Here is a 19364-nt window from a genome sequence, read left to right on the forward strand (position 1 = left end):
GAGCAAAAAGCTGTGCATACCTCTCTATCAGTGTTATAGAGGGTGAACAATTTATGAGTCTACCCTGTATAAGCTTTATACAGAGTAAAACGGATTTTGGGGGGGTTTGGATGCCATTGGAAACTGGGTATCTGGGTGCTAGAGACAAGAGCACTTTCTAAGCAGTTTTCTGTTAAGTCTGCAGCTTTTGAGGGACGTGGTTCAGATCCTGGGTCTGTGTTTGCAGCAGACTGGCGTGTCTGGCTCAACAAGGCAGGGTTCTGGAGTCTCAGGCTGCCAGGGAAAATGGGCTCAGAGGTAGACTCAGCACATCAGGTGGCAGTCCCACGGGGATATCTGTGACCCAACCCATCACACAGCCACTCTGGTCTGCGCCTCCACAGTATGACAAAGCCACAACATCACACACTGGACCAGATCTGTTGCTGGATGCTTAGTGTCACACTATGAGACAGTCTGGCCCTACAACCAGCCTAAGTTGCCCAAGAGGGTCTTCCATCAGCAGAGAGTCAGCATAGATGCTGTTGCAACACTCACTCCCCTCTCGCTGACAGCACAGCAGGAGAAGGGAGCATGCCCAGGACAACTCTGCACTACGTCATTCCTCAGTTACGTTCCCATTCCCTTGTGGCTACGGCAGCGCAGTGTAAATCAGAACATCTTGGTGTGGAGGAAGATGAGGGTCGGGATGAGCACACAGCAGCCACGAGTCAGCAGCCTGCAAGCTCAGGGAAGAAGCCTGTTCTCTGAAGCTAACCTCTACCATTCATGAGCCTGTGGCCTGGGATTTACACAGTGTTCTTCTGTGGATGGTTTCCTGGGTTCTTACATCCTTACCTGTAAAGACTCTTCCTCCTTAACCAGCTCTTTCGGGGGGAACAAGTCCTTGGCCTGGATGTACTCCAAACTGGGAGGGCCTTCTTCACCCTGCATTCCAAACAGAACACACACTCAGGCAAGAAACGTCTGGGAGCAGTTTGAGGTGAATTGGACAAGGTGCTCCAGGGTTATGGATTTGGAAAAACAGGTTGTTGGGTTTTTTTCCACTTTTGAAAAGTAACTTTTTTAACCTAAAGTATCTCTCAGACATCATGGACTAATTCCCACTTTGTTATAGACATTACTGCTCAATGAGAATACAGCACTAGATCATTTTTATTAGGGCGAGTGGAAACCTACAGAATTAGATGACAAAAGACTGATACTTTGGAAGCTCCATTAAAGTCTCTGAACATTTAACCTCCGTGAGTGGTCCTGGGGTGCTTACAAACATGAAGTCCCATGAAACAAATACCGAGGATAAGACCGTGAGAATTTCCATAATGAGCCTAGAACAAGATTTTCAGAAGTGACTAGAGATTTTGGGGACCTCCATTTTTGGTGCCCACTTGAGACTCTGTAAAGAGATCTGATTTGCAGAGGCCCTGTTAGGATACCTCAAACTGGGAACCCAAAATCACTAGCAAGTATGGAAATCTAACCCTAATTTTCACCCACTTCTAAATTGTGCAAAATTGCAATTTTTTTTCTCTCTCATTTAAAGACTTGTTTCCTTTCTTAGGCAAAGATTTTTTTAAAGTGGATATTAACTGGACAAGGTAAGACTTTGGGAGAAATGCAGTTTAGACGTCTAACTTTCATTGAAAGATCTCTTTTAAACTAATTTTCTTCTAAAGTCTCTCAAACTGGTTTTATTCATTGGTCATGAGTGAGGTGCAGGTTTGGAGAAAACATACACACTTCACAATTATCAAAAAAACAAAAGCTTGTGACTTTAAAATAAAATACCTTTGTATTGTGCCTGAGCCGTTTGGGAAGAAACTTGAAATCTGGCACAAGGCTGGTCTCCGTGACAGACCATGGTAGCCTAGAAGCAGCAAAGAATCCTGTGGCACCTTATAGACTAACAGACGTTTTGCAGCATGAGCTTTCGTGGGTGAATACCCACTTCTTCGGATGCAACCAGACTAACACGGCTACCCCTCTGATACATGGTAGCCTAGTTATTTGGCCAAGTTATAGGGGTTTAAATATACACATCACACACTAATTTCATACCAGATTTTTAAAATGAAGATGTCAGCATTCTCTAGTGTTGAATATAAAACTCAGAAGGCAAAGTGCACATGGACTCATCCTCGTTACTCCTGGGGGAATTCTGTGCTACTGCGCAATGCAGAATTTTGCAGAAATTGATGTTTTTGGCACAGAATTTCCTTTCTCCCACTGAAATGGGCTGCAGTGCTGCTGGCCACCACTAGGGGGCCACGGGACCTGGCAACGCCCAGCTCACACATAGAAGACACTGCCAGGGGGAGTGGGAGAGCGCTCCAGGGCTCCTGGCAGCTGCCGTTCCCGGGAAGGAGATGGCGGTGCGTGGGAAACGCCACACAAGCTTGGGACCGAGCATCAGGCAGCTTCTCCCACTGGATCCCTGGGCTCTGGGAGGTAAGGCAGCGGGTGTCTGGGCTGGGGATGGGGGGCTGCAGCTGGACTCTGGGGAGAGTGTGGGTATCTGGCGGGGGGGGGACCAGCAGCTGGACTCTGGGGGGGGAGGGGCTGTGGGTGTCTGGCCCCGCAGCTGAGCTCGGAGGGGGGGTGGGGGTAGAGAGAAACAGGGTCAGAGAAACAGGAACTGAGCTGTCATAGGGGTTTCTTTAACTCTCTACTCCTGGGGGAATATATATATGTGTGTGTGTGTGTGTGTGTGTGCGCGCGCGCATTGTTACAGACATACTTGCTGACAGGTATTTTGAAATAAATTATCAAAATAATTGAAACTGGTGTGATTATGTAGCGTTACTTTGACAAATAAAATGTGCAGATTTTTAATGTTTTGGCACAGAATTCCCCCAGGAGTATCTCATGGAGCACAGAGTGCAGGCCCAGCGCCTCACACAAACACACACCATGGGCCTAATACTTCTCTCATTCCCCGCAACCAGAGTGTGCCCTCCCACACACTCCACAATGCACAGAACATCGGGCTAACACTTCACACACCTCCGCCCACGGGGCACAGTGCACCAGCTAGCACCTCACACATTCATGTGTGCTAGGGTGACCAGATGTCCTGATTTTATAGGGACAGTCCCGATACTCAGGGCCTTGTCTCATATAGGTGCCTATTATCCCCCACCAGATTTTTCACACTTGCTCTCTGGTCACCCTCTTATACGCACAAAGCACACACTCCCCTGCCCTACTGCTCTGCCCGGTGCCAGAGCAGTGTGCTATCAGCTCACACACAGGCCTTGGGGTTCTCCCGAGGGCAGCCTACAGACACACCCACCTGGCATGGAGTGAATAGTACTTCTAGCAATACCTGTTCTAGTTTATGTCTAGATAATCTGTGGCCATAGGGTTGTCAGACCTCCACCTTGGCATTCACTAAGTCCCAGAACTGCTAGCCATAAAGGCAGCAAGGAGCTCCACTAGCATCTGGGTAACACAACAGGGAAGTGCAGCCCACCGCACAAGGGGCTCTACTAAGGAGCTAGCTCAGTATAGGTATGAAACCAGTTCTCAGAGCCACCTTCTTCCCATCACTTACAGGAGATGCTTTAATCCAGCTTCAAGAAGTTCTGCAGCCTGTTTGCATAGGGGTTGGGTTGAGCAGTTGTGGTGGCCCCTTCTGGCCTTGCAATGTATGGATCTGTGGGTCCCCCTGCTCATCCCCTTCCTTCCTGGGCCTTGGGGCGAATAGGATTGCCTGCATTGCCCTCAATATACTCATAGCACTGCAGCTCTGCATTAAGATAATGACCAATCCAGTGTCATGCTTCAAGGTTTCAGCCAGCCAGTTGCCTGTAGGGATCAGGAAGGCATTGTTTTCCCAATGCACAATTGGCTACACATATCTGGGATTTTTTTTGCCTTCCTCGGAAGCATCAGTGATTCTCCGCAACTGGAGATGGGACACCAGGCAGGCTGGACCAGTGCTCTGAGGTGATACAGGGAATCCTTTCTAGCTGCCAGGCTAGTGTGTCTTGGTCACATGCTCAGAGCCCAACTGATCACCAGACCTGGGGTTGGAAAGGAATTCCCCCTCACCTCCCATGCCAGATTAGCAGGGATCTTGGGGATTTTTTTCACCTTCCTCTGCAGCACGGGGTCTGGCTCACCTTCTGGGACCAGCTGGGCACGTCTCACCTAATCAGCTCCCTGTCATTGCAGGGGTTGTGGCCATCAGTAGCAACTCATCTCTCCTGTTCGCCGCCTGTACGCAGAGTTTAATCTCCTGGGGACTGAAACGCTTTGGTCTATTTTAAGACTTTGGGCTCTATACAGAGGTCACTGGATGAAACTTCATGGCCTACTAGATGATCCACTTGCCCCCTCTGGTCTTAAAGTCTATGAAACTTCCCTTTCAGTCACTATAGAAACACAGCATCACTCCAGGCCGGAAGCCAACTCACTGTAATTCCCTAGTGACCAGCCACGTTGCAGGTGCCTGCATGTAGATAACAGGGAGACTTCCACAGGCTTCTGCCTCTACTGGTCACCAGTAATGAAGAGGAGCAAGCTCCCTGGAGAGTCTCCAGGGGAACAGCAATGGCTTGGAGCAAGAGCCCTGCAAGCCAGCAGTCAGCTCCCACCCAGCTTCACTCGCTGCTAGCCAAGTAGTGATGAAGCAGGAAAGCACAAAGGCAAGGCAGTAGCGGTGTCACTCCAGGGGACAGACAGTGAGCAAGGCCTATGGCCAGGTGGCTGCAGTGTGCCACCCCCCAGAAGTGGGTACCTGGACTGCACACCAGACATCACTATGCAGCCTACTAAGTAATGCCGGGCGAGGGGTGGGAGCAGCCCCTGGAACAGAACTAAACAGAGCTTCAGCCAGCCGTGTCTCCTCATTTCCTTCCCACCCAGCATTATGCATTGGGGCCAGGGGCGCTCTGGGATCCCCTCCCCAGGCAGCATCAGGCAGGGTGGGTACTCAGGGATTCCCCCCGGTGCCTGCTGCTGTCATACTGTAATTTTCCAGCTGCAGACAGGGGCTGGCTAGGAGTCTGCGCAGCACAGCACACTCAGTCTGGCCTCCCTGGCCAACTCACAGCTATGGGCTAGTTAGAACTGTGGCCCTGGGAAACTGCAAGCAATCGCTGCAGGACTAGCAGGGTCCAGGGCTTCTCCCAGGAGCACGTGGAATCAGTGGGATGGAAGATTCCTTCCCCCAAGAAAAAGCAGCTGGGGCACAGCGAGGGCAGCATGTCGAGCCCAGGCAGGTCCAAAGCAGGGAGGTGAGCGAGGATCTGCAGGACGCTCAACTCAAGGACAGGCTGCGCCTGGGACGGCTGCCCCTTCCCTGCCTCCCGACAGGCGCTGGAGAGGAAACCTGGCCTGCAGCCCTGCATGCAGACACTTAGCAGACAACAGGGAGGAGAAGAGAAGGCACTTACAAAGCAGTTGAGCATGGAGCAGGAACTGCGGCCCGGCAGACTCATGTTCATTTCCAGAGGTGACGGCTGGGCTGGGCGCACACAAGCAGCATCGCCCTTCTCTGGTCCTTTGCTGCTGCCGGCAGCGACTCTCACACAATCACACCCGATTAGTACAGCCTGCCCATCCCTCGAAAGAGGGCAGGAGCATCCCTGCTGCAAGCGACTACAGCAGGTGTGCCTGCTGCCACTGCTGCCGCTGACAATGGAGGTGGGGGAGGGAGGATGGAGAGACTCCACCTACCTCCTAAGGAAGCAGAGCAGACCCTGCCATCTGAGTGCCTCCTTGACAGACTGCATGGAAAATGGAGACACCAGCAAACCGGCCAGAAGGATTCACCCCCTCCCCACCGCCACACGCAGAGCTAGGATTCTGCTGACACATCCCCCCTTCAAACTGAGCTGCAAGCTGAGTGAGAGGAGCCTGCTGGGAAATGCAGTCCTGGCCTGCAGCACGCCCCCAGAGGCACCTGCCACACAGCCTGCTACCCAGACAGCGTGTGCAGGAATGTGCAGGAACAATAGCAAGCAGCTCGCTTTGTGCGCTCACCCTGAGCCCCTCCTCCCCCAGGAGGGACCACAGGGCCTGGCTCCAGCTCCAAGCTTGCTGCTTTGGGATACTCAGTTCCACAGAACCACAGCAACTGGATCCCAAAGCTCCCTGAACTGCAACTCACCAGTGCTCACAGCCTTCACCACCCAGCAGATAAACTCTGCCTGATCAGGCGGAGGGGACAAAGGGGCTGTCCTCTCTCACCCTACAGCCTACTGCTTCCTCTTGCCAGGGAGCTCACAAGTACACACCCTCGATGGCCACTGCCCTGCCCAGGGAGAGCACAGAGCACTTGGGGGGCACAGAGCACTTGGGGGGCACTGCCCCATGGGCCTTATCTACACTAGGGTCAAAATGTAGCTAGCCCGGGGGCCACTGCCCTGGTGTTAGCACAGCTGGAAGCCCTAGTGCAGACAAGGCTCCCGTGGCTGCCAGCACTTTTCACGCTGTATCAATCAGCCCGTCTGAACAGCGTTAAACTTACTGTTTAAAACGGCTGTCAGAGCCTTGCCTATGCCAGGGCTCCTAATGCTGCCAACCCCAATGCAGCTGCCCTGGGTAAGCAATAGCAACAGTGGGAAACGTTCAGAAAATATCTCCAGTGCAGACAAGCCTGCGGAACGGAAGCCTCTTCGCTCTCACAGGCCAGTGCTGCGCCCCGAGCATTGCCTCTACCATCACCTCAAGAGCTAGGGAAAGGCAGAAATCTTCCCAAAGTCCAAATTAAAGATCCAGAGTTAGTGCCTGCCAAAAGCCACACTGAGAACGTTCACAAGATAAAGTCTCAACTGGGTTTCCATCACCAGCTGCTCTCCATTGCCCACTGCCCAAACAGCCTGACCTTCCCAGCACCTTGTTCTGTTCAGGCATCAACAGCCCCCTAACGCGCTGGAGAACATCCAGGGCTTTGGACCAGCAGGAAGTAGCAGGCTGGGCCTTCAGGCCTTCTCTGTCCAAGGCAAGCATGCTTTTGGCTGCACCCTGAGCTAACGGTCAGGGACCACTCCTCTGAGGTAACTGGCATATGACGAGATGAATGACGGGGTAAAGAAACCCCGACGCAACTGAAGAAGGAATCCTCTCTGTTTAGACAAAAAAGGAGAAACCTAGACAACCAAGAGGTGGCGTTTGAGTGACACTGCACGAGCCCAGGCCAATCACAACATACCACGTCGGGCAAATTTCCAGCACAGAAGAGCCCTTTCACTGTCAGGATTAGACACTTGGGCCTAGCTGTGCTACAAACATGTCCACAGCAGTGCATCTGCTCACACTTCACAGCTGTCCATCCCCAAGGCTACTACAAAGACACCTCCAGCTGGTAACACAGAGACTTGATGGTTTTCTGTAGCCGGACTAAAGTCTTGGATGTGTCTCCATGGGGGTGGTTTAAGGGCCATGCTACACTAGACTGTAACCGGATCAAGGGGCAATTGTGTTGGGACCAGATTTGCAGGCTGTTCTAACTGTAGTGCTACAGGCCCTACCCTAAGGTTACTAAATGAGCCACCTGTCAAGAGTTTTTAAAAAAAGACTATGTCCAAAAGTTTGCACATCATTCAGTAGGTTTACATGCAGATGGTAGAGGACTAAAACGTTTAGAGAGTGAGGCAGGTATACGACTCTCTCTGAGGAAGGGTGTTTTCAATACTTAGTGTCTAAATGAGTTTACCATGAAAGATGAACACATCCCTAACATTTACTCTGAGCAGCAGCACAGCTTTGGTAGTGACTGTACTCATTCACTGCAGATACTGGTCAGCACCATGAACGCTTGGTGCCACTGGACTTTTTCCTGTAATTTATGTCGCTCAATGGGTAGTGATCAATGGCTCTGTGTCTAGTTGGCAGCCGTTATCAAGTGAAGGGCCGCAAGGGTTGTTCCTGGGGCCGGTTTTGTTCAATATCTTCATTAATGATCTGGAGGATGGTGTGGATTGCACCCTCAGCAAGTTTGCAGATGACACTAAACTGGGAGCAGTGGTAGATACACTGAAGGGTAGGGACAGGATACAGAGGGACCTAGATAAATTAGAGAATTGGGCCAAAAGAAATCTGATGAGATTCAACAAGGACAAGTGCAGAGTCCTGCATTTAGGACAGAAGAATCCCATGCACCGCTACGGACTAGGGACCGAATGGCTAGGCAGCAGTTCTGCAGAAAAGGACCTAGGGGTTACATTGGACGAGAAGCTGGATACGAGTCAGCAGTGTGCCCTTATTGCCAAGAAGGCTAACGGCATTTTGGGCTGTATAAGTAGGGGCATTGCCAGGAGATCGAGGAACGTGATCATTCCCCTCTATTTGACATTGGTGAGGCCTCATTTGGAGTTACTGTGTCCAGTTTTGAGCCTCACACTACAAGAATGTGGATAAATTGGAAAAAGAGTCCAGCAGAGGGTAACAAAAATGATTAGGGGGATGAAGCACATGACTTATGAGGAGAGGCTGAGGGAACTGGGATTGTTTAGTCTGCAGAAGAGAAGAGTGAGTGGGGATTTGATAGCTGGTTCCAACTACCTGAAAGGGGGTTCCAAAGAGGATGAATCTAGGCTGTTCTCAGTGGTAGCAGATGACAGAACAAGGAGTCTCAAGTTGCAGTGCGGGAGGTCTAGGTTGGATATTAGGAAAAACTTTTTCACTAGGAGGGTGGAGAAGCACTGGAATGGGTTCCCTAGGGAGGTGGTGGAATCTCCTTCCTTAGAGGTTTTTAAGATCAGGCTTGACAAAGCCCTGGCTGGGATGATTTAGTTGGGGTTGGACTAGATACCTCCTGAGGTCCCTTCCAACCCTGAGATTCTATGATTCTAATTCTACCACTTTCTGTAGTTAGAAAAAACACAAACATTTTGACTGATGAAAGGAAAGAACAGGCCATGTCTGGTGTCCCAAAAAAGTTCTCAGGACACCATATGAAACCAAGACTATCCTATTAAAAGTGGGACGTATGGTCTCCAGGCCTGGGGGCACTGCATCTCTCTGGGTGTTCCCCACAACTGGCCAAAAAGGCCCATGCATGGCAGGCCAAACCACCAGCCTTTAGGCTCAGTCAAGCTTTTCAATCAATGACATTTGCTTACTGGATGCTTTGGGTCAGGGAAGTTTTCTGAAAAGCATGTTTTTCAGGAGTTACCAAAAACAAAACAAGTCACTCAGACAACGTCCCAGGCCTTTGCCTGGTCCCTGCGGCATCTCTAAGCCATGTGGGATGCCATCCAGAGTGGCGCCCCTCCTAACAACGGTGTATAATAATAATGATGTATGAGCATCGGAGAAAGGAACCAAGATTCTCTCCAGCCCCCTGCCCAAATAGCGACTATGCTGAGCATTGCCTCAGGACATCAAGAACATTCACTCATGCCATGCACTCCATCAGGAAAAACTTCTCTTCATGCAGAATCAATTAGTAACTTTGAGAAAATGGTGCATATTTATTCAAGCTGATATATTTTTGCCTCAATCTCATCTCTGCCCTAGTTTACAAAGCATGTTGGGTCTTTAGAGTTTGCAGCCTTGAAACCAGTTTCGCAGTAAGGGGTACAGAAAAGTATAAAATATTTATGAGTTTCTAACAAAGGTGTATTTTTACTTCTCTAGCTACAAAATGGCTGGATTCATTTTCTTCAAGCTTGGCAAGAAATTCTCCTCTGGCCTCACAAAGTGCACCGGGTTTCAGACCAGGGGAGGATGCTTGGTAATGTTACAGCAGAGCACAATATAGGGTTTCTAATAGGACAATGGTTGCATGCATGACTAATAGAGCCACTAGCTAATGCAGCTCCATAATCGGAGAATTAGAGGCAGCAGACTTCTTAGATCGTTCTGTCTCTCAGGGCCAATGCAGGAGCATGCTCTATGTATGCTCTCCAAGCACCTGAACCTGCAAGGCACTGAAATCATTGCCAATTTTGTGAGAGTACAGGCTGCAGGATTGAGCCACTATTAAACCCTGAAATGGAAGTGATAATAGACCAACCAGGAGGGCTTCCTCCAATTCCCTTGGGAGATTCTGCCATTTCTTTGATCTCATGGGTAGGAAAGTTTTCCTGACATTCTACCTAAACTGTCCCTTTCTTAATTTCATCCCATTACTCCTTGTGTTGGACTAAATAATTCTCTCTCCCTGTTCACAGACTTTAGATATTTGTAAACTTGTGTCCTACTTCCTAATGGTTGCTTGGTTAAAATAGACATAGTTAGCACTTTGAATTTGAAAGAGATTAAAACTCTCCAGCCCTTTGATCATTGTTGCTGCCCCTCTCTGAGCTCCCCTCACCATGCTCGAGTAAAAATGAGCACAAAGCTAATATAATTGAATATAATGCTCCTGGTCCAGTCTCATTAGAACCATGCAAAGAGGGATTTGCCATCTACCTGCTCTGAGACACGATCACTCTGCAGGTACTGTTACATTCAAACTCCTATCTGATTTACTATCCCCAATACCTCTACAGCTGGTTTCTTTCAGCATTACTGCTTTCTAGCTTACTTCCCTCCCATTGATTTTGTATGGTTTGGATTATTTTCCCTCAGAAAGGTTTGTTCCAATCTCATTTTGTTACTTTGTGGCCACATTCCTACTTCCTCCACATCCGTTTGTATTTTTCTTTCCTCACTGCTGTTTGAAATTCCTCCCAATTTAGTCTCATCTGAGGATGCATGAGCATGTTGTTTATACTAGCTCTAGATTGTTAAGGGAAGACTCTTTCATACTTGCTATTCCGATGCGGACTTCAATATCCAATCTGCCATCTCCTGTAATGATGCTTACCTTTACTATTCTAATTTGTGTTGCTGCTAGCACTATATGGGTCCAGGCATTTTCATTATAACCCATTTTCACCTGCTCATAATCTCCTTTTCCACTGAAACTCACTATGTACAGGCACAGGACAAGTGCTGAGTTTTAAAGTTACAGATAAATCTATTCAGCTATTTTTCAATGATGAGAGTACACACAAAAATTTAGAGCATGAAAAGTGTGAGGACCAGTGTTTTCACTTTAACAGGTCACAGTTCTTAGGCGGGGCCAGAACCTTCAACAGGAAAAGTCACCAGGCAGACCCAAAAACAGATTTAACCTTCCACAGTTATAAGGGATGAAAATTCAATGCCTAGCCCTTGCAGATATGTAGCTGGCTGTTTGAAGTGCATATCCCTTGGGCCCACACCAATATGGCTGCCACAGCCTGGCGGGGCTGTGGCAGTATCACATTAGGCTGTGTGGGCTGGCCATTGACCTGTGGAGCTCAGCACAGCCTCCTCGTGCCACAGGATTTATTTTCTGTGAGCAAATAAGAAAATTCACTGCAGAAACCTGAGTTGATGCTACATTAAGGCTGCAAATTAAAATATGTAGAAACCAAAACATGATAAAGTTATCACAGTTAAAATGCTCCTTAAACCTTAAGAGTTTTACACTGCAATGTAAAACTCCTAGCCAGGCGTCAGTTTCATGGAGACAATGTCAGACCCTTTGGGTCTTGAACCCAGGTCTGTGGGGTTTCTGGGAGCCACCACACTCCAATTCTCCACCTGGCAGCTCACAGGGTCCATGAAACCCAGCTGGGGCCCAAGCACTGACCCATATACTCTGATTGGGCCACAGTGCCTATTTAAGCCAGTGGAGGAAACCGAAAGTTGTCCATACAACTGGGCCTCACCCTGCCTCGGACCACTGGTCTGGTGTTTACTTACTCCTGATTTCTGATCCTCACCTCCTGGTATCACGACTCAGCCTGACTCTTGGTGACTGACTCTTGATCCCTGCCCTCCGATCAGGGGCGGCTCTAGCCATTTTGCTGCCCCAAGCACGGCAGCATGCCGCGGGGGAGCGCTCTGCCGGTCCCGCGGCTCCGGTGGACCTCCCGCAGACGAGCCTGCGGAGGGTCCGCCGGTCCCGCGGCTCCAGTGGACCTCCCGCAGGCGTGCCTGCGGATGCTCCACCAAAGCCGCGGGACCAGCGGACCCTCCGCAGGGACGCCTGTGGGAGATCCACCGGTGCCGCCTGCTGCCCTCCCGGCGACCGGCACAGCGCCCCCCGCGGCATGCCGCCGCAAGCACGCGCTTGGCGTGCTGGGGCCTGGAGCCGCCTCTGCCTCCGATTTGTCTCTGACTTCTGATCTCAAAGTTCCAACCCAGCCTGATTCCCAGTCATTTGTTCTTGGCCCCAGCCCACACCCAGTGCTAATCCCTTGGCCAGGCAGCCCACACTCCGGACCCGACAGCTAGTTACAGAGGACGTGTGTGGCAAAGAGGACAGTGGGACTGGCACCAGGCCTTTGGCAAAGACTCCATGCCCCCATTCCCATGCTGCTGGCCAAGGGTCCATAGGCCAGGTGGAACAAGCAGTAGAAAGCCAGGGAGAAAGGAACAGGCACTGAGCCTGCTGCACAAATGAGGTATGGGACTGCAGCCAGCAGCTCAGGGCACTGGGCAGAGGCATAGAGCCTCTTTCAGTACTCAAGGGGAAGGACCAAGCCCTGGGAAGTTCTTCAGCTGTCCCACGCTCCCACCCACCAGACTAGCCTCCCCCAGGTGACCAGCCCAACAGGAAGTCCATGCTCCTGCATTTGTGCAAGCCAGGGGGCCAATGGCAAGTCATTTTTTACCTTCCTCTGAAAGCTTTTGGGGGCCCTGCTGGTTGCACTAATGGAGGAGGAAGTTTCTTTATCAGCACGTTGCATGGGTGGAGGCTGCCCTTCTGGTAAGCTGCAACATTCACAACGATTTACCACTGATGCCTGAGTTCAGACTCGGGAAGAGATTATGAAAATTGTTTTCTAAGTTCGCTGAGGTTAAAGGAAAAACTAAATTCCCTTCAGTCCTGCATGAAGGTCAAGGATGACATGAGGCTTCAGCAGAAAACTTGGAGATTTTATTTTGGGATATGATGAGCCCCCGCCCCGGCAAAAAAAAAAAACCCACCCGCTACAGAAAGTGAAAGACCTTTTAAGAAACCTCCCCTCTCAAACATATTGTTTAGAGTAAAGTTTTCCAGAAAAAAATCTGCCCTAGCCTAAGATGACTTGTGAAAATTGAAGTGGCTTGGTTTAGTTTTGCTGATATTCAGGACTATATAGGTGCAAATGTAAAAATCATACTTCTAATAGAAAGCTTGTGTCAATCTTATCTATGGAGAAACTAGGTTTCCCCCAAGACTGTACAATACATTTAACAGCCACATTAGGAACCCAAACTATTGCGTAAGTGCAATGCAGCAGAGTTAGCGTTGCTCCAAGAGAGCTTTACATTTTTCATTTCCTGATTTTACTGACTTTAAATTTACAGCTCCCTTTTTTTGCATCCTTTCATCTGTGAGAGAAGGTGGGAATTGTAACCTATGATGTAGATGGTTTGCAATGTCTCCTGTCTCCTTTCGCCTTCGGGATAAGGAAATAACAGGAGTAGTACCCCTTGTATTTGAACTCCGCCGGCACCACCTCCACTGCTCCTAAGTGAAGGAGCCACCGCACCACCTACTCGGGTAAGCCCTTGTGAGAGGGGTCCCTGAAGAGTGTCAGGGAATGAGGGTGGGTAAGTGGGGTAGCAAGAAACTGGAGGGTATAGCCCCGGGAGATGGTGCTGAGGACCCACCCGTCCGAGGTCAGCCGCAACCACTCTGGGAGAAAAGTACATAGGCGGTTGGAGAAGGGAAAGTCGGGTGGATCCCTGATACAAACTGGTAAGTCGTCCCCGGGCATCCCATCAAAACTGGCGCTTACCTGCCTGCTTGCCCTTAGAGGGCCCTGGCTGGGGCGCAGGCCAGGACTGCCTTTGTGGGTGCTTTTTATAGTCCCTTGATTTTTTATAAAGGGGCTCCTATCTGGAGTGGGTGGCCTCACTGGGAGCCTACTGCAGCTTGAATTTGGTCCTGGCCGGGGCCGGGACATAGAGACCAAGGGTCTTTAATGTCACGTGGGAGTCCTTAAGACCATGTAATTTCATGTCTGTTTGTTCCACAACCAGGGCCTTGCCATCAAACGGAAGGTCCTGCAAGGAGTTCTGTGCCTCGCTGGACAACCCAGACAGCGGGAGCCACGAGGCTCTCCTCATGGACACGTGGAGGCCATAGACCGTGCAGCCATATCCAGTGTCCAAGGCTGCCTGAAGAGACGCCCTGCTGGCAGCTGTGCCCTCCTCAATCAGGGCCTTGAACTCTTTCTTATCACGCTACTGGAGGGAGTCCACAAATTTGGGCATCGAGCCCCACAAATTGAAGTCATACCTGCCCAGCAGGGCTTGGTGGTTTGCCACCCTCAGTTGGAAGCTCAAGGACGAATAAACCTTTATACCGAATAAACCTAGTCTCCTCGAGTCCTTATTCTTAGGAGTAGGAGCTGGTTGACCCTGATGCTCCCTATGGGTGACCGCCTTGACCACTAGAGAGTTGGGGGTGGGGTGGGTATACAGATACTCATGCCCCTTGGCGGGCACGAAATACTTTCATTCTGCCCTCTTAGAGACCGGGGGCAAGGAAGCCAGGGGTTGCCACAGGGTGTTTGAGATCTTTGCCACCCCTTCATGGAGTGGAGCGCCACCCTGGCCGGTGCTGTAGCCGAGAGGACATTGAAGAGGGAGTCCAAGGGTTCCTCCACCTCCTCAGCTTGTAGGCTGAGGCTCGATGCCAGCCTTTTCAACAGTTCCTCATGGGCTTTCGTGTCCTCCGGTGGGACAGGAGGAGGAGGAGCTGTGATTGCCTCATTGGGGGAGGATGAGGATGGGGGTGTGGTGCTCTGCGTCCCCACCGGTGCTGCAGGTCCCACCACTTGGTCCCCTTCTAAGTGCGGGACTGGGGATGAGCGCTCCCGCTGACCCTTTTCTGGGAGGTTGAGAGAGGGAGGCCAAAGGTTTTTCCGAGGCTCTGGCCACCGAGCGAGCCACCACCGGGGCCCATTTGTACCATGGTGCTGGCCAGGGAGCCCGGTGCCACTGCACCTGCTGTGGCACCGTCGAACCGGACTGCCCTGCCTGACTTGCCTGGCCCACCGACTGTCAACTTGGAAGGGAGGCCGGGCTGGCATACGATCTACCACCATCCCGGGACGGAGACGAGTGACGGCAACGTGAGCGGTGCTGAACCCGAGACCGTGATCCTGGCATGGAGGAGCAGGAGTACCGTCTGTAGCAGCTGCTCTGCAAATGTCGCCGATGGGTGGATCTGCGATGGCGGGGTGCCGGCTATCAACGCCTGGGGCTGCGGGAGCGGTGCCATGGTGGGGACCTTGAATGTGATGAAGAGCAGGAACAGCGTCGACGTCCATACCATGAGGGGCTATGATAGCTTCTCGGAGATAACGACCTCCAGTGCTGTCTGTCCTGGTCTTGGAGGGGCACGCACTCATAGCGAGGTCTACATTCCCTCGAGGTGGAGCGGTGCCTGGAACCCCTGCTGCCCAGCACCCAGCCAGACAACCTGGTGGAGGTCGACGGGGACAGGTGCGGCCTGCGCATGGGATGGTCACTGTGCAGAAAACAGCGTCAGGAAAATTCCCTCGAATGAGAGTGGTACCGTCCAGGCAGCGACTGCGGGGGTCCAAGTGGTGGCTTGCCTCTGGACCAGGGAGCTGCTGACGTCGGTGAGACCAGTCCTGGTAGAGACACAACATCTCAAGCTGCCTGCAGGGCCTCTGGCGTGGAGGACACCTGACTGTGGCCACTGGCGTCCAGGGAAGTCAGCTCGGAGTGGGCCGGGCTATTCCGCTCAACTTGAGTTGGAGGCCGCAAGGCCGATGGGGATTGAGAGCTGCCCAACATGGGTCTAGTCTCTCCCCCAGCCTTGCTCCGGTGCATTGGTGGAGAAGACCTGATTTCCTGCAATTGTGGAATCTGCGCACTACAATTTTTGCAGATTTTTCTAAAAAGATTTTTAAAGGAGTAGAAGAACTATCTGGTGTTATTCAGAACTCACTGCCACAGGTTTTGCTAACAAAGTTCATAAGCTAGTAGGTCTGCAGTTACTTTGGTTTTACTTCTAACAAGGTCTACCTGTAAAGCTCAATCACCTTGCTAGAAAGGCTATTCAGCTTCCAATTAACAAACTCTGCTGGATTCGTCACCAGAGTCAATCAGTGGTAGTGCTCTGGAGCCTTACGGCTTGTGGCGTTTACCAGCACAACTTGTCAATTGCATTTTAAACAGCAATTCGCTACTGCATCAAATAGCTGTAGATGCACACATATCCATAGTTCCATGAACACCTTACATGTTACTGACAACATTCCCTATGGTGTGGGCAAAAAGCCATATGTTCAAATGTTAACCTTGATTTTAAAGTTGTTTTGAAATTTCAAAAGTTCAATCATTTTATAAATAACTCCTCCAAATAATGGTGTCCAATTTTCTTATGCAGGAAAAGTATCAGATACTTTGAAAAAATAACTGAGGGGATTTGGTGCAAACCTTCTTAAAATAAACCAAAGCAAAATAAATTAGACAATCTGGTTTTTGATAGAGACCAAACATTTCAGCACAAAAGCTACAGGTCTTATAAAACATAAGGTCCATCTAGCCCAGTATCCCGTCTTCCAACAGTGGCCAGTGCCAGGTGCTTCAGAGGGAATGAACAGAACAGACAATCATTGAGTGATCCATCTCCTGTCGTCCATTCCCAGCTTCTGGCAAACAGAGGCTAGATACACTCAGAGCATAGAGATGAATCCCTGATCATCTTAGCTAATAGTCATTGATGGACTTATCCTCCAGGAACTTATCTAATTCTATTTTTAATCCGGTATTACTTTTGGTCTTCACAACATCCCCAGCAATGAATTCCACAGGTTGACTGTACATTGTGTGAAGAAGTTCTTCCTTTTGTTTGTTTTAAACCTGCTGCCTATTAGTTTCATTGGGTGACCCCTGGTTCTTATGTGAAGGGGTAGATAACGCTTCCTTATTCACTTTCTCCACACCAGTCACAATTTTATAGACCTCTATCATATCCCCATTCAGTGATATCTTTTCCAAGCTTCAAAGTCCCAGTCTTATTAATTTCACCTTGTATGGAAACTGTTCCATACCCCTAATCATTTTTGTTGACCTTTTGCGTATCTTTTCCAATATCTTTTGTCAGATAGGGTGACCAAAACTGCACACAGTATTCAAGGTGTGGGCATATTATGGATTTAGATCAGTGTTTCTCAAACTTTTGTATTGGTGACCTCTTTCACACAGCAAACCTATGCTGCAACCCACCCCCCCTTATAAATTAAAAACACTTTTTTTGTATTTAACACCATTATAAATGCTGGAGGCAAAGCAGGGTTTGGGGGTGGAGGCTGACAGCTCACGACCCCCCACATGTAATAACCTTGTGACCCCCAATTTGAGAACCCCTGATTTATATAGAGGCATTATGATATTTTCTGTCTTATTTATCTCTTTCCTAATGATTCCTAACTTTATTAGCTTTTTTGACTGCCACTGCACATTGAGTGGATGTTTTCAGAGAACTATCCACAGTGACTCCAAGATCTCTTTCTTGAGTGGTAACAGCTCATTTAGTATAGCTGGGATTATGGTTTTCCAATGTGCATTACTGTGCATTTATCAACAATGATTTTCATGTGCCATTTTGTTGCCCAGTCACCCAGTTTAATGAGGTCCCTTTGTAACACTTGGCAGTCTGCTTTGGACTTAACTATCTTGAGTAGTTCTGTATCATCTGCAAATTTTGCCATCTCACTATTTACCCCTTTTTCCAGATCATTTATGAATGTGTTGAACAGCAATGATCCCAGGACAGACCCCTGGGGGACACCACTATTTACCTCTCTCCATTTATTCTTACCCTTTGTTTCCTGTCTTATAACCAGTTACTAAGCCATGAGAGGACCTTCCCTCTTATCCCATGACAGCTTAATTTGCTTAAGAGCCTTTGGTGAAGGACCTTATTGAAAGCTTTCTGAAAGTCTAAAGTACACTATATCCATTGGAAGCAGCAAAGAATCCTGTGGCACCTTATAGACTAACAGACGTCTGTTAGTCTATAAGGTGCCACAGGATTCTTTGCTGCTTCTACAGAACCAGACTAACACGGCTACCCCTCTGATACTATATCCATTGGATCACCCTTGTCCACATGTATGTTGACCCCGCCCCAAAGAATTCTAATAGACTGGTGAAGCATGATTTCCCTTTACAAAAGCTATGTTGACTCTTCCCTAACAAATTGTGTTCATCTATATGTCTGACAATTCTATTCTTTACTCTAGTTTCAACCAGTTTGCCTGGTTCTGAAGTTAGGCTTACTGGCCTGCAATTGCCGGGATCGCCTCTGGAGCCTGTTTTAAAAATTGGTGACATATTAGCTATCCTCCAATTATCTGGTACAGAATCTGATTTAAATAATAGGTTACATACCACACTTCGTTGTGATCATGTGAAAACTGGGGGCAACAAAAGAAATCATTTTTCTATTTTAACTACAGCAGAAAATTCGGGTTCCACTGTTAGAATCCCTACCTAGACCAGTGGGTCTCAAACTTGTGTACTGGTGACCCCTTTTCACACAGCAAGCCTCTGAGTGTGACCCCCCTTATAAATGAAAAACACTTTTTTATCTATTTAACACCATTATAAATGCTGGAAGCAAAGCGGGAATTGGGGTGGAGGCTGACAGCTCACAACCCTCCCCATGCAATAACCTCACGACCTGCTGAGGGATCCCGACCCCCAGTTTGAGAATCCCTGATCTAGAGTACTATTTTCAAAAGCAATATTGGAGTCTCATTGAAAGTCAATGGGACTTAGACTCCTTAGTGTCAAAGTCACTTTTGAAAACGTTACCCCTACTAAACAGTTCCTTACCTAGATAAGGGCCAGACTGAAGAGCCTTATTCATATTTTTGAGCAGTTACTCAGAAAAGCAACCCCATTGACTTCAGTGGAGCAACTCATGTGAGTAACTGCTCACCAGCTTGAGCAAGAGATCCACAACCACGCCCTAAACTGCTGGAATTAAAACTACCTATTTCTTTTCATGAAGATTTTAACCGGACTAGACTGAACACCAACCGCCATGGTACCCAGAGGACACTTCCTCCAACTCGATGCATTGCTCCTCGATGCATTGTTTACTTCCATGAGTCAGTTTTCAACACATGTGATGGTGCAAATTTCCAAGCAAATGAATCAGTGAGGTTTCCAAGAGGTGCTGAACCGTATACTCTCCTAAAATCAATCTTACCATCTGCCCTTGAATAATTATTTTTGTCATTGACCAAAAACTGATCCAGTTCACCTGGAATGATATTTTCCTTTAAAATCAATAAGCTGTCTCTCACACAGAGTATGGCTACTCAGCCCATGGCAAGAAACCTCCCAGACCAGGCTGACAGACTTAGGCTAGCAGGGCTCACGTTAGCTCTCTAAAA

At 49.2% G+C, this 19364-nt stretch overlaps 1 protein-coding gene across 3 annotated transcripts in view; it reads right to left on the minus strand.

Moving 5' to 3' along the window:
- MTMR4 (myotubularin related protein 4) overlaps window positions 1-19364 on the minus strand; it is a 107493-nt gene that overhangs the window by 48802 nt on the left and 39327 nt on the right. For all 3 annotated transcript variants that reach the window (XM_044993755.1, XM_044993757.1, XM_044993756.1), the window contains one exon: window positions 838-927. In XM_044993755.1, coding sequence (XP_044849690.1) covers window positions 838-927 — 90 coding nt within the window. The remainder of the gene's footprint in view (window positions 1-837; window positions 928-19364) is intronic.

The sequence above is a fragment of the Mauremys mutica genome, chromosome 19 (genome assembly GCF_020497125.1).
Source record: "Mauremys mutica isolate MM-2020 ecotype Southern chromosome 19, ASM2049712v1, whole genome shotgun sequence".
NCBI classification, from domain to species: domain Eukaryota; kingdom Metazoa; phylum Chordata; order Testudines; family Geoemydidae; genus Mauremys; species Mauremys mutica.